Genomic DNA, 24,407 nt, shown 5'->3' with positions numbered 1-24,407 from the left:
ATGCGTGAAAACCACATTTTTTTTCATGCATTTAAAATGTTTTTATAAACTCACTTGTAAGAAAACAAAACAATTATTTCTTCCAATATGAAAAATGAATATTTTGTTATGCTACAAATTTTTTTTTAAAGTAAAAACCTATATATTTCCTTTATATATGATAAACATTGTTGATAAAGGTACTTGAAATTTATTTTAAGATAAAATATATGGCGGTTCTAAACCATGATAAACACTCTTATTTGCATGGTTCTAACCACCAAATGTTAGATCTAATCACATAGACTTGTTTAACATGGTTTATTTTCTATACCAAGAGATTTTATCATGTTCAATCCAACACAAAATTCAATATTTGAAATAATGAAAGTTCATCCACTTAGAGTTCATGAGAATGCAAATGGTTTAAAACTAACATAAAATATAATTTTGGAGTAGAATTTAACACATAAAAATAATAAATAAAACATGTTATATATGATTGAAAAGTTAGTTTTTGGTAAAAAAAAAACTAAAATCTATAGTTTTTTTTGCTATAAAGATTGGGTCCATGTAAATCAAGTGTACACAACCATATGTTTGCATTTGCCCCCTCAACATTCAACTCACACCAAAAATCCCTTTCCAAATAAAGATGACCAGAAGTGGTTCCCACAGTCACACATGGAACCATGTCACCTCGAGTTGTCATTCCCCCGCCTTCAGAGCTGAAGTGGGCCCACGAAACATACATGGGCCATGTCACCTCCTACAAACATCAGCATCCACGAGATGCCCAATATGCACATCACTCATGAGAGAGAGAGAGGTCGTGTGGGTCCCATGAGCTGATGGGCTCAGGTCCCACCCAGAAGCCCCATCCAACCACACGTGCATCGTTTCCTCTCCAACTCCAAACCCCACCCCCTTTCTTTAGTCAAAATTTTCAGACCTTAGCACCTACTTTTGCCCAGGTCTCTCTCAGCCAGAGAGATAGAGAGAGGGAGAGAGACCTCCCAATTCCTCATAAATCCCTTTGCTTCTCTCAGATTTAACCAAAACTTAGGGTTTCTTCTAATATAAAAAATGAAAGTTTTTTCAACATTGTTAAAGTTTTCCATCTAAAAGAATTATATAAGTGTCTTTTATAAAAATTACTGTTAATAAAGGTACACTCTTATTTGCATACATCTAACGACCGAATCTTGCAACTTTCAAGCACATGGTGACGTGCACTAACTGCTCCTGCCAGACAAGCAAAGCCTCCGTTGGTGTGTTTAACATGGTTTATTTACTATAATAGGGAGACTTTATCATGCTCAATACAACACAACATTCGAAACTTGAAGTAGTGAAGATTGAACAGCTCGCAATTCATAAAAACACGTGGTTTAAAAATGACAAAACATGATATTAGAATAAACTTTAATACATAAAAATAATAAATAAAACAGGCTAAACATGATTTAAAAAGTTAGTTTTTGGTTAAAGAGATTGAATCTATACAGGTTTTTTTACAACGATTGGATCCATGTCAATCAAGTGTACACCATATATTTGCATTTGACCCACTCACAAGCTACACCAAACCCCACCTCCCCCAAATATGGATAACCTGAAGTGGGTCCCACAGCCACACACGGAGCCATGTCATCTCGAGCCATCATCATACCCTCATGCTCCCCCACCGCCCATGTGGGCCCACGAAACACGCATGGAGCCATGTCACTTCCAAACGTCATCATCTACGCATGATGCCCCATGCACATCACACCATGAAGAAAGAGAGAGGTCATGTGGGACCCACGAGCTCAATGGCAGCCCACACGTGCTGCTGCACACGCGCTTCTTTTCCGTTCTTTAGTCCATTCTTTCAGACCGTAGCGGCTACTTTTGCCCGTCTCATTCTCTCTCAGCCAGAGAGAGAGAGAGAGGGGCATCCTAATTCCTCTGAGAAATCATTTTCCTTCTGAGATTCAACCCAAAATTTAGGGTTTTTACTTTCTCTCTTTCCTCCTCCTCTCTGTTATCCTAATTCTCTCTTTTTCCCACGTTTGGTTGTTCGCACTCACAGACACTCTTTTCCAGGGAATTCTCGCCGGTTGTGAGTTGCCTTCCCATTCCCCACCACCACAGAGGAAGCTCAGCTTCCCCGATCCGGCCTTCCGTGGTTCTCCGGTATCCCCGGTCTCTCCAATTCCCAGTCCCAGGCGACCAATCTCGGCGGCCGTGAAATTCGCCCCCGGCGGAGTCGGCGCAGATGCGGGTTTCGAACGCAAGGTACAGATTTGTGGTTGGTTTCTTCTTCCTGTTATTTTTACGGGGTCTCTGCGTGGTGGGTGCCGTGTTGTTTTTGGGTATTAGGGTTTAAGGTTACGTGGATCGGCGGGGGATGTACTGGTGTGGGTATTTTTTTAAGAATTAGGGTATGTGGTGCAAGTGGGAAGCCCTAGGGAGTGTTGGAACTGGGAAGGATGGCTCGGTTTCTAGTGTGGTCTTGATTTATCCATTCCAATTGCGAAATTTATGATTCGTTATCAGGACTGATTCATGGATCATGGAACGAATGGCGTTAGATGGCGTATAGGGAGAGATATATTTGTGTTTGTGATTGATAGTGGTTTTTTTGTGGGTGAATTGACCGACTTCAGTGGTTCTGGACTCGGGTTTGTGATTTCCGTGCAGATAGCTAGTTGCTTTACCTAACGAGGCTGTTTTTTCGGCGTTCTTGTGCAGTTTAGACTCTCTTTTTACAGCTGGGGAAGATGGCTACTTTGTATTCTTTGCTAAGTTTGATTCGATTTCTGTCTGGTGGTTGGATTGAGCAATTGGTATTTGGTAGTGATGTTCAAGGAAGGATAATGAAAGAAATTTGGCATCAGATGCTTGGATATTGCACATTTGATTGCATGAAATATTTGTTTCTGTCAAATTGATTACTCTAGGCATGGGCTGCTCAAGTTTTGGTTAGACCTTAGGATTTTTTCCTTTTGTTTAGACTGGAGTACTGCACTTCTATGCTGTAGAGGAGGAAAGCCTGTTCAATGTACTCCAGGTAGTTGGTCAGGTTATCATATGAATCAGGCTAGAATACACAGATTAAAGACCTCCGGATTGAGTATGCTACGTCTTCCATCGTCCTTAGTCCATAGTTGGCAAACCCGTGACTCGAACTCAGATCGTCCCACCCCTGACTTGTGGGTCAGCTGGTATACTCGGTAACTAGGATGGGTTAGGACCTAATATTTTTAATGTTTTTTTAATTATACTTTAATTTTTTAAATATTGAATATAACACTATGTTTTCTACAATGTGAATGCAAATAATCAAACTCCAAGCATCAAAGAATAGAAAATGCAAAATATTTGCATAAAAAAACTTCATAGTTGCACACTTGCACATACATAAGAACAACAATGAAAATGAAACAAGTAAAAAATGAACAAGGAAACCCCACATTGCACACACTGTTGGGTTTTTTTCACCATTTTGTGTACCATGTTTGTGTGTAGTGTGGGATTGTGGACAACAAAATAAACCCCGATGGTGTTCATCGTGCACACTGTGATACAGGGAAAGTGCCCCCCCCCCCCCCCCAAAAAAAAAAAAAAAAGAAAAGAAAAAGAAAAAAAAAGAAAAGAAAAAGAAAAAGAAAACTATGGCCCCCAAGGCCACAACAGAGACAAGGCAAAGAAAGAGTGAGGGCCTTGCTTCAACGAGAGAGAGAGAGAGAGAGAGAGAGAGAGAGAGAGAGAGAGAGAAGGGCCTCAACTCAACTCACACACACACACACACACACACACACACACACAGAGCCTGGCTCCTGGCATCGGAAGTACATACAAGCCCACTTTGAATTCATCCCCTTGGAGCCTCAACATGATATCATGGCACACCTCACCACACTTCAAATTAGTACCATCACCCATCATCACATAAAAAATTGGGTGCTCCTTTACCTGACAAACCTCATGGAATATGGGGCTGTCACTCAAGATAAGGCGTTGTAGGAGATCCCCAAATTCGGGTCTTCAAGCTCCCCGAATTTGGTCTCCTCTCCTCATCAACGACCATGAACATACACATGGTCTTGCACTTGTGCCCCGACTCCCACTTCTTGTCACATGTGAAACAAAAAGCCTTTTTCCTCTTTTCCTCCATGGCAGCTCGGCTCAAACGCTCCACCCTTGGAGCCATGGAGCTCTTCCCCGTGTTGGGAGGCCACCCATAAGAGGAAAAGACTCTACCACTATTGTCAAAGGGTCTAGTAGGCTTCTGTAAAATTGTGAATTGCTTATTCCTCTCCTCGATGCATCGAGAGAGGGTGAAGCACTCACTAAATGTATGGGGGTTGTGGAACAAGAACTCAACCCATATCTCTACCTTAAGCGCACCCACATATGCACCCATGAGTGCATGCTCCGGCTAACCGTGCACCATACTCGTCAAATCTTTAAATTCCACTTGGATTTTTTGCACAGATCCTTAATGCCTCAATTGCTTCAACTTTACATCAAAGTTGTCATTAGGAGTTAGACTAAACCTCCTCACAACCAAGCTCCATGAACTCGTTGTAATGAAATCAAGTAGAAAACAAACCATAATGTGCATAAGAACAAGAACAAGTCCTACAAGGGACAATGCAAAAGCACCTAAGTGCTTACAATGGCTACAAAGAGCCTAAATGTGCACAATTACAAGTCCACAAATGGATAATACACAAGCCAATCAATAACAAATGCATGAGATCATAAGAGACACCAAAGAGCATACACAAAAGAACACAAAAAACATAAAAAAAAATCTTTGTTGAGATAGGATGCTTAGGAAAGTATTACATCTAATGGGACAAGATGTCCCTATTTATATACAAACAAGAGGGCCAAGAGAGGACCCATATAACTGTTGGGAAAGGCTCTAACAACTATAAATATAGCTGTTGGAGATTTTCAACTATATTCATTAAGACAAAACTGAATATAGCTGTTGGAGATTCCCAACAGCTATATTGACTAAAAGACAAAACTGCCCTTTACAAAAGTGTAAAGGACAGAATACAAATAAAATAAAAGAAAAGAATAGTTCTGCCTCTAAAGGGCAGAGCCTATTACATGTATAGAATTACCATTCTGCCCTTAATGGGCAGAGCTTATTTCATGTACAGAATTACTACAATATCCCTAAAGGGTATTACCTATTACAAAGACAAGAAAAACAGTTTAAAATTATATAATATATACATATACACTCGTAGACAAATATATACACTCCTATATATATATATACATTCTTGAATTTGCCAACACCACCACTTTCGACGTTCATAATCACCCACTCCATCCGATACTCTTCGAGCACCGATTGACTCATGAAAAAGTTTTGGGCCTTAAACAACCAATCATAAACATCCACAACACTGAGTTTAGGTAAATCATACCTCTGCCCATGAATTTGGGTAGGACCACCTGCATAAGTATGCTCCAGGGTGAAGCGGTCTTGTGTGGTTTCACAGAATGGGCGGCAATCGAGTATGTCATGGCCTCTAAAGTGTGTCTCAGCTTGACAAAAGGGTATATCAGTGTACCCATGCATTGTGGGGATATCTGACCTTCCTTGAAAAGCCCTAGCAAGGCCATGTGGGACTGCCCCAAAATTCGGGGTCTAGGAGGACTCCTGACACCATTGGGAGTAGGGGTGGGGAACAAGCCGAGCGGCCTGATGGGCCAAGCTGACCCGACCCACCATGGGCCAGGTTTGAGTCAAGGTTTTAGGCCCGGGCCCATTAGCTACTAGACTAAAACTCGACCCGTTATATATGTGGGTCGGGGCCGGGTCGGCCCGCGGGCTATCGGGTCGGCTCGACGGGCCTGAGTTATTTATTAATTTTTAGTAATATAAAATAATAATTGTATAGTAAATTGGTAACTATTATTATTTACTTAATTAGTTACATTAATTTTACGACTCTTAGTTGGGACCCCCAATGCATTATGCATTTAATGCATTTACAATAAAAAAAATAAAAATAGGAAAAAGAAAAAAGAAGATAAAAGAAAAAGACTAAAATGCCCCTATTGGGCAGAATTATATGAATACCCTTTATCGGGTATGATGGGATATCAATTAGTATATATATACATGAATACATATATTTTAACAGGAACAACAAGGGGGAACATGCTTCTGGTACGTTTAACGCATGCAAAAAACCCCCAGGAGGCTTACCGATTCCCTGATAGAGTGATGAGACCTCCAACGATCCAAGTATGCTCGAGAGGGGCTTCTAGGCCTTCAGATCCACCTTTGGATGGTTGATACGAGGTGTGGAAGACTCCCACATGCCGCTTGAGACAAATCTGGTCTTGCGAAACACGAACAGGGGCTGCGGTGGCCAAGAATCAACTACGGTATGCTCAATGTGGGTAGTAGAGCCTCTAAAGGCTTATGGCAACCTTCGTAATTCCCCACAACCCTCACTAACTTCCCTAGAAGAGAGAGGCTAAAAAACCTCCATAATTCAATTCATTCATAAGTTGGGGTCCTCTCTCATAAGGTGATTATATAGAGAGGGTTGCCTTAATGGATCCAGGTCACCACATGTTGGGCCTCAAATCTTATTCAAGCATACCCAAATCTGGAATGCCATAAATTAAAAAGACAATAAAGCCAAAAGGAAAGGCATATTGGCCTAGGCGCCCAATTTGAACCGTGTGAGGGGGCGGCTCATGCCTGAGGCATGGGTGAGTCTTCTTGTGCTACATCACGGTGGGTCTTAAAAACTAGATACTTGGACATGACAATATATATATATATATATATATATATATATATATATATATATATATATATATATATAAGAGATAAAAGAGAGATTCAAAGAACTTTGCAAACAAAATCATCAAGACTAAAATATAAAATGCACATTCCTTTCTCATTTGTAATTTGATCCTTGATAATTTACAGTTTTATGAACATGTAAGATTGTAAGTACAAAAATCCAAAACAAATCATCAAGACTAATGGGAGTGTCAATGTGTGATGGATACTTCTGAGGTAAGTATCTTCCACACCCTAGAATAGTGTCCATAAAGCTGGACACCCCTGTCCTTTATGCAAGAAACTGGACACTCCTTGGACATGGTGTGTCCAAACACAATTTAAGGTGTCGGACACCTGATACGCATGTTCAAAATTTTAGCGCGTCGGTGCTGTGTCCAGGAGTGTCGTTGTTGGGAAGTGTCCGACATCAACACTTCAGCTTTGGTGAAGTATCCATGTAACATAGCTGAGATATAATATACTATATTCTTTGCATATGATGTACTTATTAGCTACATTAGGTTGGGCAAAGAGATGTAGGAATTGTTGGAGCAATAAAGAACAGAGTATCACAGTGAAAGTATGATCAGAATTGCAATAACTTTTTATATTGGACTCTAACTTGGTCAATATGATGAACAAGTTACTAGTGGGGTTTTCACGGAATGAAGTAATGTATGCATGTTTTAGTACTGTCATAGGTAGACAAATATTTGCGCTTGGTTTTGGATGGTTCTTAGAGGTTTTCCTTTTTTATCTCTGCTATCTTCAGTGTTTTCTGTTTGGAGGGGGTACCTTAAGACATGCCTTAGATGTAGGATTCTTCTATATTCAACTGAACAAGCCATTATTTGTTGGTCCAACTGTCCCAAGAGATGTATAACACGTTTTTTCTGTGTAGGTTATCCTCCCAGCAGTTCTACTAGTTTGATCCACGGATATATTGTGGTTGAAGAGCATGTTCTGCATTCAGTAGGTCAAGCTAGAGGCACCCATATATGTAAGAAGTTATTATTGGGTTTTCTGTCTTTAGTTGGATCAGTATATTTTATAATGTTCAGAACTTCTCATCATATGGGGCTTCAATTTTGTGTTGATTTAATGCCAATGTGGCGTTTTTATTTAGATGTACGATTCTTCTATATTCAACTTAACAAGCCATTGTTTGTTGGTCCAACTGTCCCAAGAGATGTATAACACGGGTTCTCTGTGCAGGTTATCCTCCTGGGAGTTCTACTATTTTGATCCACAGATATATTGTGTTTGAAGGATGTTCTGTGTTTAGTAGGTCAAGCTAGAAGCACCCATATATGTGAGAAGTTATTATTGGGTCTTCTCGTCTTTAGTTGGATCAATGTATTTTATAATGTTCAGAACTTTTCATCATAGGGGGCTTCATTTTTGTGTTGATCTAATGCCAATGTGGTGCTCTTATTTGTAAAGAATCTGTTGTATCACTGTAATCCATTGGGATTAGTGGAGTGCAAGCCAAAGTGAAAAGGAAACTGTTGAACATTTGCTGCAAGCTGTACCATTGTCGGTATGCCTTCATGGTGGGGGAAATCTTCCTCCAAGGAAGCAAAGAAGACAGGAAAGGATAGCATATTTGAAAATTTGCATTTTCGAAAATTGAAGATCTTGTCTGAAGAAAAAAACAGCTTTCGATCTAAAGCAGGCTCTAGAAGACATAACATTGACACAGTTTCAGAAAAGGGTTCTGGGTTCAGAGCAGAGTCTAGATCACCATCACCATCTAACCATGTTTCACGTTGTCAAAGTTTTGCTGATAGGTCACATGCCCAACCACTGCCGCTTCCAGGTGCACAGCTTTCATGCGCAGGCCTCAGAAAGCCAGGAAATAGCGAACACCAATCAAAATTGAACAAGCATAGAAAACCATCATCCTTTCTTCCTCTTCCTCTTCCTGCTCCCGAGAGGACATTAAGCAAGCCTGATGTTACTGATGCTGATGGAGGTTTGGGGACTGGGACTGCCTCTGTTTCTAGTGAATGTTCGATTGATAGTGATGATCCAACTGAACCACGCCAGGCCATTGGATATGGGCGTCTTAGTCCAAGGGGCAATGAACATTCTAATAAAAGTGTTGCTAACAGCCCTTCCAGGTTGGTTTGCGTCTGAATTTATTTATTATGTGTTCGACAAACAATTGTTAATAAAGTTCATTTGCAACAGTGACTATTTTATGCTGCCATCAGATACCTTTGATTAACTTCATCTTATTTTATTTTAAAGTGGGCTGACTTTTTTTTGGTTCTGTGGCTGAAGTGCGATACATCCAGGTCATTCTCCTATTCTCAGCCGAAAGAATTCAAGAGAGACACTCAAACCAGCGAATTTACCCCAAAGCTACCAGATTCCTCATACTTCAAAGATACGTGGACCCTTAAGCACCATTGAGCCCCAACCCAGCTTACAGATTCTTCAGTATCATGCTTTTGGAAGTGCTCCTGATAGTTCAATGTCAAGCCCTTCTAGAAGTCCATTGCAGGTCTTTGGTTCTGAGCAACAAAATGGTTGTTTTTGGGCAGCAAAAGCATACCCTGAGGTTGCACCCTTTGGGTCTGGCCACTGTTCCAGCCCAGGTTCAGGATACAATTCTGGACATAATTCTATGGGTGGAGATATGTCAGGACAACTATTCTGGCAACCTAGTAAAGGTAGCCCAGAGTGTTCTCCAATACCCAGCCCCAGAATGACAAGTCCTGGCCCTAGCTCTAGAATACACAGTGGTGCTGTTACACCATTGCATCCACGTGCTGGAGGCACAGGCCCAGAATCACCAACTAGCTGGCAAGAAGAAGGAAAACAACAATGTCACAAGTTACCTCTGCCTCCATTGGTAATATCTAATTCTAATCCCTTTTGTTCATCAAACACATCAGCAACCAACTCCTCTGTCCCACGGAGCCCTGGCAGGGCAGAGAATCCCCTCGGTCCTGGTTCACTTTGGAAAAAAGGAAAGCTTTTGGGTCACGGCACATTTGGACATGTTTATCTTGGATTTAGCAAGTATGTATATTCTCAGACATCGTGCTAATGTGATTTACATTTATTGGCTTTTCAGTTAAGGTATCTTGTGTAATGAGATATTGCGGAAATATAAAGAGTGCTCATAAGCACTTACAACAATGAATAAAAGAGCCAATATCACAAGTCCACTAAGGGACAAAGCAAGCACAAGCCTTTAAGAAGGCAACAATATAAAAAGCCTCTTATTGAAAAGCGAGAGCTCTCAAGAATACAAATATACAAGGGGTTCACCCCTATTTATACAAGAAGGAGTGGAGAGAAAAGGAGGGCCAAGGGCCTCAAAAAGAGAGCCCAAAAGGGGGCTCCCATGGAGTCGTTGGGAGCCCCCAACGGTCACATTTGTGACCGTTGGGGGCTCCAACCACTCTATGGTTGGAGCCCCTTTTGGTTCCTAAAAAATACAAAAAAGAAAACTAAAAAATAAAAAAAGAAATTACATTTTAACAAAAAAAAAGTTGTTTTCTAAAAAACAACTATGTGAAATTACAAAAATACCCCTATCGGGTATATATATATATATACATTTTAACACCCCCCCTCAAACTTTACGGGGGAATGACGAAAAGTTTGCCAAGAAGAAACATGAAGCGGGGAGCCGGAAGAGCTTTAGTAAAGAAGTCCGCCAACTGATATTCTGAAGTGACATATGGTAGAACAATTGTTCCTCGTAAGTATTCGTTACGAACATAGTGGCAATCCATTTCGATATGTTTGGTACACTCATGGAAGGTATGATTGCTTGCAATATAGATGACACTCTTGTTGTCACAACATAATTTAGAAGCTTCGGTAATATCAACCCCCATGTCTTTAAGCAGACTGCGAAGCCATACAAGTTTCATTGTTGTGGTTGCCATAGCCCGATACTCAACTTCAGTAGATGATAGAGAAACTTTTTGCTGCTTCTTGCATCGCCAAACAATCAAAGAGTCCTCTAAAAAGACACAAAAACCAGTAGTTGAGACTCGATCATTAGGATTACCTCCTCAATCTGCATCAGTATAAGCAAGAAGATTCAAGGAAGAAGAGGATGATAGAAATAACCCTTTATTGATGGTGTTCCGAATGTAACGAATGATCTGGAGAACAACACTCATATGCACATTTGTAGGAGCATGCTGAAATTGACTAACTGAGTGAACCACATGGGTGATATCTGGTCTGGTGATGGTTAAGTAGGTGAGAGATCCAATGAGTTGTCTGTAGGGTGCGGGATCTTCCAGAAGAACCCCATCCTCCAACCGTAATTTGACATTTATAACCCCGAGAGTCTCTACTTTTTTATCATCAGAAATCCCAGACTTAGAACATATATCTGCAACAAGCTTCATCTGTGACAAAATATATCCTCGAGAAGAATATGCAACTTCAATTCCAAGAAAGTATCTAAGAAAACTAAATCAGACATATCAAAATTATTTTTTAACATATTTTTAATATCAATAATACTATTTTGATCATTCCCAGTGATAATCATATCATCAACATAAAGTAACAATATTACGATACTCGTACCTGCATTTTTAACAAAAAGAGCAGTGTCAGTATAACAAGAGTGAAATCCTAATTTTATCATGATATCACTGAAACAATCATACCAAGCCTTAGGGGCTTGTTTAAGGCCATACAATGCTTTTAAAAGCCGAAGAGTTTGTCCTTGCTCAATATTAATTCCGGGTGGTGGATCCATGTAAACTTCTTCACTTAAACTTCCATTTAAAAAGGCATTTTTTACATCAAGTTGATAATAGGCCATTTCTTGGTTGATGCGACAACTATTAAAGTCCTGACACTGGTCATTCGAGCTACGGGAGCGAATGTTTATTCATAATCAATTCCATATTCTTGTGAGTATCCCTTAGCGACTAACCTAGCTTTATATCGTTCTAAAGAGCCATCACCTTTAGTTTTGACTTTGAAGACCCAGCGACACCCAATAGGTTTTTTGTGTGGGGGTAGATTAACTATTTTCCAAGTATTAGCCCTTTTTAGTGCATTTAGTTAAACTTGCATTGCTTCAACCCAATGTGGTATAGATTTAGCTTGATTATAGTGAGCAGGTTCAAAATAAGAATGTAGGGTTATTAAACATGCTCGATAGTTGGGCGTTAAGGAATCATAGGATACAAACCTATTTGGGGGTATTGATATTTTAGAAGAATGTCTAACTTGTGGTTCCTCAGTAGACTCAGAAATTTGAGAGTATTTTTCGAGGGCACTAATAGGGTTTTCTTGATTTCTTCTTGAGTAAACATTCATATTTTAATTATTATCATTTTGGGGTATTATATCAAGATTGGATGCCTCACATGTATCTTCTATGCTTTCAAGGGAATCTTTTTGTATGTCATCAATAAGATCATATAGAAATATGTAATTAATTTCATTTGTTTCTTCTATTTTATCAAAACCATTCTCTTCTTCTAGAAATGTTACATCTTTTGAAACATATAGTTTATCATTTTTAAAATCATAACATCTATACCCATTTTGATTTTCACTATATCCTAGAAAAACACATTCAATTGCTTTTGGAGACAACTTATCTCTTTTATGCAATAGGACAAAGCATTTGCAACAAAAAATATGAAGACGATTGAAATCAGGTGAAAGTTTAAGGAGCTTTTTATAGGGAGAAACATTTTTTAATTTAGAAGAGGGCATTCTATTGATTAGATAAGTTGCGGTTAGAACGACTTTAGCCCAAAACTTCTTTGGAATATTTCTAGAAACAAGTAATGTTTTAGCGGTTTCTACAATGTGCCTATGTTTCCTTTCCGCTAGGCCATTTTGTTGAGGGGTCCTAGGACATGATTTTTGATGACAAATTCCATTTTGGGTTAAATAGTTTTGAAATTCGTGAGATAAATATTCATCATCGGAATCGGTTCTCAAAGTAGATATGTTACTTTGGAATTGATTTTGAATTTTTCTATGAAAATCTTTAAAGAAAGTAAATACTTCCGACTTATGACTAAGAAAATAAATCCAAACATACCGAGTAAAGTCATCAATAAAAGTAACATAATAAGAATAACCCCCTTTAGACATAACCGGAGAAGGCCCCCAAACATCCGAATGCACAAATTCAAAAGGTCTTGACGAAAGAAAAGTTCTAGTTGGAAATTAAATAGACTTCATTTTTTCAAAAATACAATCTTTGCAACTAATTTCTTTTTCCTTACAAATTTTGTTTCTAAAGGGAAAAAGATACATTTTGGAATAACTTGGATGACCAAGTCTTTTATGCCAAGTTTCCATATTTTTTTCTTGGACATAAGAACAAAAATAATTTGTAGGAAGATCAAGATGGTCCATATAGTAGAGGTCTCCCTTCCTATGGCCTTGCCCAATCCGTTTCCCGGACCGGAGATCCTGCACAAAGCAATCAGTAGATGAAAAAGATATTTCACATCCATGGTCAACAATTTGGGAGACCGAAAAAATGTTTAAATTTAGTTTGGGAACAATTCTGACTTTTGGAACACAAAATTTTTGAGAATCTTTAAAAGAGCCAATACTTGAAATTTTTAAAAAGGTTCCATCGGCCGTAGAGACACAAGAATCCTTTGAATTGGTGCAAACATCAACAAGTGCATTTTCATGGGGGGTCATATGAAAAGAGGCTCCGGAATCAAGGATCCAAGAATACGTACCGGGTGATGATGTAGAAGCAATAGCCGCACCCGATGTGGAGGAAGAAACTTTTAGAATTTGTTGGAGAGCCATAGATATTTGCCCAGGAGTCTCTTTGAGGTCATTATTCTTGCCTTCATATTCTTTGGTGGTAGTTTCTTCAAGAGAGGCCACCTTAGGCTTGAAGGTTCCATTAAGCTTTGGTCAAGCAGGTTTGATATGACCCGGCTCATAGCAATGATGACAAACAATCATTTTTCTTCCTCCATTATAGTTTTCTTGTTTCCCAAAATGAGGAGGTTTATAGGTTCTTACATTGTTACCGGGTTTTGATACGGCAATCACTTCATCAACATGTTTACTCATGCCAAGCCTTGTCTCCTCTTGAGTGATTTCGACAATGACATCCTCATTTGGAGGAAATATAGATCTATGGAGAAGTGAGGATTTCACTTGCTCAAATTCGGGACATAACCCCCAAAAGAAATTAAAACAATCGTTCTTGTTCCATTTGTTTTTGTCTTAATTCAATATCTTCCATAGAAACCCATTTTGGCTTTAAAAGAGCGGATTCATCCCATAGTGGGTTTAGGGCACTATAATAGTCTTGAATGCTAGAATCACCTTGTTTGGTGGTTCTAATCTTTTCTTGCAAAAAATATTCTCTTGCAAGATCCTTTTGGGTATACATACCCTTCATAAAGGACCAAGCCTCATTGGCCCGACGAAATTTAGCTATATTAGCACATACCTTAAACTCAACATTGTTCATAAACCACGCAAGGATTTTCGCGTGATTGCTTTCCCAATCTTCCACTTCTTTTTGATGATTTTCAATGGCCTTGAGGCGAGCATCTCCTTCAAGGGCCTTTTCTTGACCTCCTTCGTTCTTCGTGAGCATAAGCTTAGGTTCCGGAACGGTACCCATGACAAAACCCCAAAGTTTCTTTTCTTTGAGGTTGTTTTCCATTGTCGATGCCCACATCATGTAATTCTTTCCATTGAGCTTGAAGGATAGGTCGATCTTTGCCTCCATGATATTTCCAAGAAGTGAGAAGAGATTCACAAAATATGAAATACATGAATCACACTTTTTCTTCAAGAATCGAGTGACTCTGATACCATGTAATAAGATATTGCAGAAATATAAAGAGTGCTCATAAGCACTTACAACAATGAATAAAAGAGCCAATATCACAAGTCCACTAAGGGACAAAGCAAGCACAAGCCTTTAAGAAGCCAACAATATAAAAAACCTCTTATTGAAAAGAGAGAGAGCTCTCAAGAATACAAATATACAAGGGGTTCACCCCTATTTATACAAGAGGGAGTGGAGAGAAAAGGAGGGCCAAGGGCCTCAAAGGGAGAGCCCAAAGGGGGGCTCCCATGGAGTCGTTGGGAGCCCCCAACGGTATTTGTGACCGTTGGGGGCTCCAACGACTCTATGGTTGGAGCCCCTTTTGGTTCCTAAAAAACACAAAAAAGAAAACTAAAAAATAAAAAAAGAAATTACATTTTAACAAAAAATAAAAATAGTTGTTTTCTAAAAACAACTATGTGAAATTACAAAAATACCCCTATCGGGTATATATATATATACATTTTAACATCTTGCTGGTTTCACATACTTGAGATTTGTGTCATGTTATTTTTGTTCATGGCTTTCCTTTGTGCAAACCTCTGAAAGATTATTTGTACTTTGTTCAAACATCTTAGTTGTACTTACTCGTGAATCATGTAATAAGGAATTCATGGATTTAAGATTATTTGCTAATGAATTAAATTTCTTCTGACATACATTCAAGCATTATATTACTCATGATTTTGAGATTGTTGATCATTGCTGTTAAATATCTGTTGTTACACATTCACGCTCTAAATTCTTTTCCTCTTCTACTTTTATTCCATGACCTGACTTTGTGGTCATTTTTCGTTTTTTCTTATCTTCAGTGAGAGTGGTGAGATGTGTGCAATGAAAGAGGTCACTTTGTTTGCTGATGATGCAAAATCAAAAGAATGTGCAAAGCAACTGGGACAGGCAAGTACCTTTTCTTCTATCTGCAACATGTTCTGCTTCCTGTCTGAAGGGTTTATTTTTTTATATCTGCTGTCTAAATCTTGCAGTTGTTTACTTTAATGTCTCTTGATTGGCCAGTCAGAATTTTGTGAGTTTCTAAGACCACATGCTTTGACAGGAAATTGCTCTTCTCAGTCGCTTGCGGCATCAAAACATAGTACAGTACTATGGATCCGAAATAGTAAGCCTCATTCTAATCATCATTTTCTTTGTTGCATTTATTGTGGCTTTATAACCTTTTGGGTCTCTTTCAAGCTATTTGTACTGCCTAATATTATATGATAGTATTGTGTAATTTCTGCTATTTTTGTGCAACTGATGCTACTTCACTGCATGGGCTCATACTTTGAAGGTTCAAAATAGCAAAATAAATGTTATGTTCTGTTTTGGAAATGCCTACTAACATCTCAGAGAGTTGGCCGGCCACCTTCATCTCTGAGGCCATGCTTTACTTAATGGTGTGACCATACTGTACACCCCACCATCCCAGTTTCTTCCAAAAGATCAATAACATGCATTCTTAGAGTTGCCACTTTGATCCCAAGAAAGGACCTGAGGTGTCTCAAAAGAACCGGGTATAATGTATGCAGAAGATCCTTAGCTTTAGAAACTTTTTGGATCTCTTTCAAGCTATTTGTATTGCCTAATACCATATGATGGTATTGTGTAATTTCTGCTATTTTGTGCAACTAATGCTACTTCATCTTCATGGACTCTTGTTTCTAAGGCTCAAAATAACAAGATGAGTGTTATGTTCTGATTTTGGAAATGCCTACTAACATCTCAGAGGGTTGTCCACCTTCATCTCTAAGTCCATGATCTACTTAATGGTGTGACCATACTCTACACCCCCACCATTTTCCTTCAAAAGATAATAATACGCTTTCTTAGAGCAATCACTTTCTGATGTTTTTTCTCAAGAAAGCACTTGATGGGTCTTAAAAAAAGTGGGTATAAGGTATGGAGGAAATTCTTAGCTTACTTTTATTTGGCAGAAGATGAACCAATTCTTGTTTTAGCATTCAGTAATCACGAAGGGGGCGTTTGTTACTCCCACACAAGGGAAGCTACTTTCCCTTGAAAAGGACATCTAGGATGGAACTCACCGGGGGGGGGGGGGGAGAGGTGAATCCATTATGATAGAAAGTTGGTTTTTGGCATTTATTATGTGGGCCCCACCTCATATTTCTCATGAAGATATTTGTTTCACTCCTAGAAAAGCGGTCCTATTTTGTATGAAAGAGGGTATGTTTCATAGGAAAGAACATGAAACAAACGGTCCCTAAGAATGTTTGAGCTATTGCCAGGACAGGGTTTAAGCTGGACCGAGTTGTTGAGAATTGGATCGTTAAAGAATATTTGATTTGTTTCATGGTATACTGATTTTTTCTTGTCTGTTATTGGGAATTGCTTTGTTCTTATATATTTTGCTTGCTGTTTCTCTATCTGCTTGTGGTAGCTCTCTGGGTGACTGTACATACATAATTAATACAAAGAGATGCCTTTCCTTCCAAAGAAGAATAAAATTTTTAAAATAAAAATGATTACTTTCAATTTATTTTTTAATGACCCTCTTTTATTTATTTTTGTCTTCTTTCTTGGCAAGTAGGAATTATTGTCTTTGGGTTTTTACCTTTCAATATCTTTTAGGCAACCCTTAATATATGTGCAATCCCAAAATGATTATATTCATCAACTTTATATTTACTTTTTTAAAACTATCAATTGGTTATGATTAAAAAAGGTAGCCCAAGAAAACAAGTCTGCCTACATCAAAACTAACTTCAAGAGAGGTCCACACCTTTCTTACGATAGAGGCTTAAGCTTCTTCAGAAAGAGGCATGGGCCTCTATTCCCATTAGAGAGACCCAAGCCTCCAAACCTTATTTCTTGTATAGCCTCTACAAATGCCCTTTAAAACGCTGGTACCACCTACTCTCAGTTTGCATCTTCATGAATCATGATGCAGACATATATTATATTTATAGTGTCAATTTTGGACTTAGTAAACTCATTTAGTCCATTTGGACCAGCTTAAATGTAATCATGTATGTTGAATTGAAACACATTATATTTATAAACCATTTCAAACAGTTTGTCATCCAAACCTCAACAATCTGCTGCTTTTTCAAAATATTTTATGGGTTCATCGAAACAAAAATAATATGCTATTTGTTGTAAATGTTTATAAGTCAAATTGATTTACTAAACTTGTTTAACCTCATTGGGTCCAACTTAAATGTGTATTTAAAAACCTTTTTAAACAGTTTGTCATCCAAACAACAAAAATCTGCTATTTTTATAAATATTTATAAATCTGTTTTCTATTTATTTTTGTAAGCAGTAAACACAAGTACATCCAAACAAACCGTTGTAGTAGGCAAATAGACATTGATTTCATGGATCATTTATGACATAAAATGGTGCATTGTCTCTATTGTGCTACTATGCAAACTATTTAAAACTCTGGTATATTAATATTGATATATTATGAAACTAGCTAAACTGCTCGTCCTGATGGACGGGTCTGATGCAGCGCATTTGGATCAATGTGGACGCACGTGAGGAGTGGGATCCGATCCAGAAGGCATCCCCGTGACCCTCTAAGCCAAATCGATCCATTTGGATCCAAAAAGGGGGTCCAAGGGAAATTTTGTCATTTACATTTTGAATTTTGTGAGATTTTTTATCACACATCTTAGAAAATGTTTTTATGATGTATTTGAATTTTTAAAGTTGTATTTTTATTTTATTTTTTGGTAGGAGCCGGATTCTACATATTCAGATAGTTCTAGTCGGCACTAGAGGGTGTAAGGGGTAAGAAGGTAGTTTTATTTTTTGTTCCAGCCATGGATTCAAATATTGGATCCAATTTTGTCTTGTATATTGGAGGTCCAGTCCATTTAGGTTGAAGCCCTCCTATTGGCCAACTCTTTTATAGTGTCATTGGCCAAAGTGTGAGGTGGCAACTTTAGAGACCAATCAAATTTAGCCACCTCACCGCCTATCCTCGTTGGGTCTCTTGGAGGTGCCGCCCAAGGGGGACTATCCTCTCACTCGGTGGCTCTCAATTGGCTAACCAAGAGGAGAGTAAAACAAATATTGTCAAAATATTGTAACTCATTGGTCTCAAGCTTGGTAGCCACTTAAGGGACCAATGAGACACAATGTGTAACGACTCCAACTCGTACCCATGAAAAAATGGTAATTATTTTTTTTTTAAAACAAATGCGGACACAATCCCAGAGACCCGGGGCCTTTACGGTTAAACACAACCACCACCACAAGGGATCTTGTACTCTTCTTTCATACCAAACCAAATCAAACAAAACTTTATTTATTCAAATGTAAAGAGTCTCAGACATAAGTAAATAAAAGTAAAGAAAGCAAAAAGAGCCACACCATCCCAAGAATCTGCCCTGCAGCCGTGTAGTCCTCTCGTGACTCTTCTCAAAAGCAAGTCTTCCCCACTAGGCAACTGAGGTTGCGAAAAATACAAAAAGTAAGGTGTTAGAATCCAAAGAATTCTACGTACGAATTCCTCTAATGAATCAAATAAGTAAAAAGAACATAAATAAGATTCATGTAATATTTTAGAGAGACATAATTATAACACATTCATAATTTAACTAATCATTCATGCAATATGGAACAATTATTAAGCATAAGAGAACATTTAATAACAACAGAGATCACAATTTAAGTATTAAAGACATTTAACATGCATTAATGAACAACATCATGCATTCACTAACATATATGCATGATCTAATGCATAGCAGAAATATGCATGATTCAATGCAATGCATGAATAAATTATTATTATCTTTTATTAGAGTTTTCTTTTCATATGCATGTCCCTATTAAATGCACACAATTTAAGTTCTTCTTTTTAATTATCATTGTCCGCGGATACTCAAAACGGGTAAAAATTCTCGAGGTTAAGTAGGGTCCTTAGGGTAACTTAGCACACAAATTGTATTTTATTACTGGTTTTCAAACTTAGCCCTCGACTGATATCAAGAAACAACATCATTCATCGAAACATTAGAAATCAGCATCTAATGCCGAGACACCAAGGACATCGGCATCCACAAGTGTCACTTTCTTGGTATACTAAAACAATAATTGTGTATACACACCACCCCCAGGCAAAGTGACTGACTCTCCCTAAAATCGTGATAAGGAGAAAACCTCAATATCGGGTTCAGGGGCAACAACAACGCACAAAGAGTTTTAGTTTCCTCACAGTTTTTCCAAAATCGCAATATCCAAGATTCTCACACTAAAGAAAGGACATCAAAAACATAAATTACACTGTTTTTTACTTTCTTTTATCTTATTATTAATTCATCTCATTTACATTTGCAAATCAACATACAAAATTAATAACCTAAGTTTGCAAATCAACATGCCAAGCTCTTCACGAGACCACAACCCGTGGCATCATGAAATAGTGCAATAAAAACAATAATATCACATTTGATTTTTGCAATGCATAAATCAACAAAACAAAGAGTAACACATGCCTAAGGCTCACACAACCTATGATGATTCGTCATCATCAATGCATTCTTATGCAAAAATCATCAATTGCATGCCACTGAGCATTACTTTCACATGCTTTTCAACGCACATTCATGTATGCAAACATCAACTATACGCAGGAAACAAGAATATTTAGAAACATGTTTATATTTAGTTCATATGATAGTGACACGTGCACATTTTCATGTAATGCACATGTTCAAGTCTATTGCATGCTTTCCTTTAGTACAAAAGTTCATGTCCAACGCATAATTTCATTTAATACCTGGATTCATGTCAACAACATGCTTTCACTTACAATCTATGTCACACAGACTCGGCTAGGGGGTCGACGCACCCGCGTCGACACGTCCCGACACGGGTGCGGCTTCGGACACAGGGTGGACACGGTCAACCAAGTGTTTGGTCTCAATGTCCTTGATCATCTCAGCCGCTGGATCATAATCCGCTGTATCACTCAAGACTAGAGGATCAAGCACTCTCACACCTCCATATGCCGGGAGCATTGACATAAATGTGACTACTGCTATTTCCCTCAACCCTTGAAAAACTTGGTTGCCAGCAGGATACATCTCCTTTGCAGCCATTTTTCTCAATCTCCTCCCTGGCCCCAACATGATTGCATAGTATGATACAAATATTGCAGCATAAGGAGGCATACCAGCCTTGATCAATGCAGAAAATTGAGCATTAGTCAGTTAGTCCACTTGTTATTAGCTAACATATCATAATATAAAATTGAGCATTAGTCAGTTAGTCCACTCGTTATTAGCTAGCATATCATAATATAACATTAGCATTAGTCCGCTAGTCCACTTGCTATTAGCTAGCATATCATAATATAAAATTGAGTATTAGTGTTAGTCCACTTGTTATTAGTTAGCATATTAACATACCACTAGTTAATTCACAACATTAGTTAGTTCAAATCAGTTAGTTAACTAACTATACATCCACTCATTGCATTATCTCCTTACTCATCATCATCAGCATCTCTGATCTTGTTTCAACACTTGTTGCATTTTGCATGGCCATTGCATTTCTTACACTGCACCACAACATATTGGTACCAGCATTTCGGTTTCAACATCTGCTATTATGAATTTTCATAGCATTTGCGCATCTTGATTTCTGTATACCTGTGCAATGGCAGATTTGATTCTCAGTTTATGCTAGCATATATGTTGAAGTTTCTGTTCAGCATCCATCTTCACCTATGCATTTTATGTTCATTGGCATCATCATTTTAGATGTCTGTCCATTGCATTTTCATTTGAAATCCTCTGCATATGTAGACTCATCGACATCTGTTTTTACCTGGTCAACTTTGACCGAGTCTATTTTTTAACGCAAAAAACTAAAAAAAATTGATTATATATATATATTTTAAAATAAAAATAATATATATATATATATATATATATATAGCCAATTCTTATTATTGTTATATATATATATAGCCGTGTCCCCTAATGGGCACAACTTTGACCGAGTCTTATTATATATATATATATATATATATAGCCGAGTCCCCGTGTCCAAATTTTTTTAAATTGCACCACACCCGCACCCGCACCCGCACCCGCACCCGCACCCGCACCCATGTGACATAGCTTATAATTCACTTTAAGCAAACTTGTGAACACATCATGCAGTCACTTACAGGTAATCCCACGTCAATTCCATGTATGCTCATGTATAAGTAAACAACCATGTGTTAACACTTTTTAACTCAGCATATAATATTCAGTTTAAGCATTGGAAACAGTTTGGACGATGGCTACCAAAACAATTACATGTTTAGCTAAACCATGGCAGCACTCATAAATGTTACATAGGTGTAGGTGTATGCTTAACAGCTTTGCATGACCATATGCATTTTAGTCACACTGTACAGAGGCATGACAGGATTTATGAACATTGAGCAAGTACGGATAAGTCAAGCAACAAATATAAATCAGGAGTAGCTATATATGTATAGAACCATAAAAAGAAACTTGTGAAAAATCTGGATTAACATATATGCACATAAAGTGTTTTTTTTTTTTGAGCGGTTGGCTAGGTCTGGCATGCAGCCAAACCCCACCCAGCCGACCCAGTTGGCTGGGGCTGACTGCCCCATGGCTCAGCCAACCGGCCCTAACATGAAAAAAAAAGATAATTTATTAAACTCGTTTTTTTTTTCAAACATGCCCAGCCGACTACTCGACGGTGCTCGGCTTCCCACTAGGCTCGGCCTGTCAGGCCAGCCGAATTCGTCTGGTCTGACAGCCAGCCTACACAGAAAAAAAAACTTTTTTTTATATGGCCAGCACCCAGCTGGCCGGGTCGGAACCCTAGCCCAGCCGACCCAGTCGGCTGGGGCTGCCAGCACATGGCTCAGCCGACTGTGGTCGGCTGAGGCCCACACAACAGAAGATATATATATATATATATATATATATATATATATATATATATTGATGACATCATACCAACAGAAACACTAAAATAAATTTCATGCATCAGCATGCTTAATGGAATAAAAACAAGTCTCAGTATGCATGTGCATGAAATTTTGCATAAAGTACACATGTACGGATCAATATACTCATATTCACGAAGTACACAACCCGATTATGAAATAAATCTCATTTGTTATCATAAGCATACGTGCAACCACGTTTTTGCTTGGTTATACCCAGATTTCACATACCCTAACCATTTCTACCATGAGTTTTTCATAGAAATCGATAATATCATGGTGCACATGCATAACAATATTTTTCATGGATACAAATTTTGTTTTAACATAAAAATACCTCCACAAGTATATTAAACCATAATAACATTCAAGAAGATGAAAATACATGGATTTCATCCATGGATCTTAGCTTAAATGTTTAAATTTACTCATTCACATGGTTTTTTACTAAAATATCGCATGGAGATCGAATCTATATCCCTTTTCTCACTCAAATCAAAAGAGAAACCCGTACCATGAATCTAAAACGAAGAAAACGATAGTAGAAGGTGGATTTGATGGCTGGAGAAGATTGAATTTCCCCTTCTTCCTCTTTTTTCTCTCATTTTCCCTCTTTCTCTTTTTTTTTCCCTCTCTCTCTCTCTCTCTTCTTTCTTCCCTTTCTTTTTCTCCCTCTTCTATCTTATTTTTTTGTTTGTTTTGTTATATATAAAGAGGGTGACCCCCCCCATTGAGAGAGAGAGAGAGCTCTAAAAAATTAACTCTTTTATATGAGTTTTCCGAAAATTTTAAAACTCTTCAAGTTTGACTTTTTAAATTTTTGTTAAAAAAGAACTCTTAGTCTCTCAAATCCTCTTGAACTCTTCCATAGGTGTTTAAGGGCTCTTTCAAGAGTCCTAAAAAAACTTCAAAATAAAATTTCATTAAATTAATTAATTAATTATTTATTTAATATTAAATTACAAATAAATTTTCAAAAGTCTTCAAAAATTATCAAATTAATGTGGGAGGCTTCTTAACATAAATAAACCCTAATTTAAAGGTTTTTGATGAATTTAAAGTTAGAAAAAATCGTGGGGCATGGATTTGGATATGGATTCAGATCCAAGATCCAAGATCCAAATCCATCTTCGAAATCCAAATGTATTTTAAATTAGATCAAATCCAGATTAATCTGGGTCTTGGATAGAGTCCAAATCCATATTAATTTGGATCAAATCCATCAGATCCGGTCCAATCCAAGTCTGGATCCGAACTGACAAACAACTCAATTTTTGAAAAAAATGTGATTTTCGGCCCAATCGTAGCCCGAATCGGGAAAAATAAAATATCATTGCGCTAAGAATTTCGAGACGCATCCAAAGACATATTACACGAATATCAAATTCTGATTTTTTTTCGAAAATAACCCGATTTTCGCTCGAATTTTGCTTGAATTTAAAGGTTGAAAATAAAACTTTTTCTCATGTTTTAAGTGGCTCGTTTAGACCTGGGCCAAACTTAGACTCAAAAGCATCAATAAAAAACCGAGGCTCAAACGATTTTTCTCCCAGACTTAGCCAAATTTTCGAAAAAAAATCTGAAAATGACTAAGTATGAAAATACATGATATTACACAATGGCTTGAGCTACCTCGTTAAATGAGATTCAGAAAAATGTGTAGGAGACTTGATTGCACTTTCAAGTCCCCAAACCACCTCCATCCTTGGCCAATGGGGGCTGACCTCCCTTCCAAGGTTCCTATTTAGCCCAAAATCAAAGTAGAGAGTAGAGTTGATCATTCAATTTTTTGTTTGGAAACAATTCCTTAGATCCTAATGAGAGGGTGGAGC

At 38.0% G+C, this 24,407-nt stretch overlaps 1 protein-coding gene across 5 annotated transcripts in view; it reads left to right on the top strand.

The window, feature by feature from the left end:
• The first annotated feature begins 1,868 nt into the window (after window positions 1-1,868).
• LOC149813342 (mitogen-activated protein kinase kinase kinase YODA-like) overlaps window positions 1,869-24,407 on the top strand; it is a 105,675-nt gene continuing 83,136 nt past the window's right edge. For 4 of the 5 annotated variants that reach the window (XM_089991876.1, XM_089991877.1, XM_089991878.1 and 1 more), the window contains exons 1-6: window positions 1,869-2,259; window positions 7,701-7,799; window positions 8,015-8,922; window positions 9,086-9,829; window positions 15,437-15,524; window positions 15,682-15,744. In XM_089991876.1, coding sequence (XP_089848002.1) covers window positions 8,342-8,922; window positions 9,086-9,829; window positions 15,437-15,524; window positions 15,682-15,744 — 1,476 coding nt within the window. In that variant the 5' untranslated portion in view covers window positions 1,869-2,259; window positions 7,701-7,799; window positions 8,015-8,341. The remainder of the gene's footprint in view (window positions 2,260-7,700; window positions 7,800-8,014; window positions 8,923-9,085; window positions 9,830-15,436; window positions 15,525-15,681; window positions 15,745-24,407) is intronic. The other variant, XM_089991875.1, reaches the window with a different exon arrangement.

Source organism: Nuphar pumila, chromosome 16 (genome assembly GCF_984573655.1).
Source record: "Nuphar pumila chromosome 16, dmNupPumi1.hap1.1, whole genome shotgun sequence".
Taxonomy (NCBI): domain Eukaryota; kingdom Viridiplantae; phylum Streptophyta; class Magnoliopsida; order Nymphaeales; family Nymphaeaceae; genus Nuphar; species Nuphar pumila.
The sequence above is the reverse complement of the archived record's forward strand: the minus strand, read 5'-3'. Positions and strand labels throughout refer to the sequence as shown.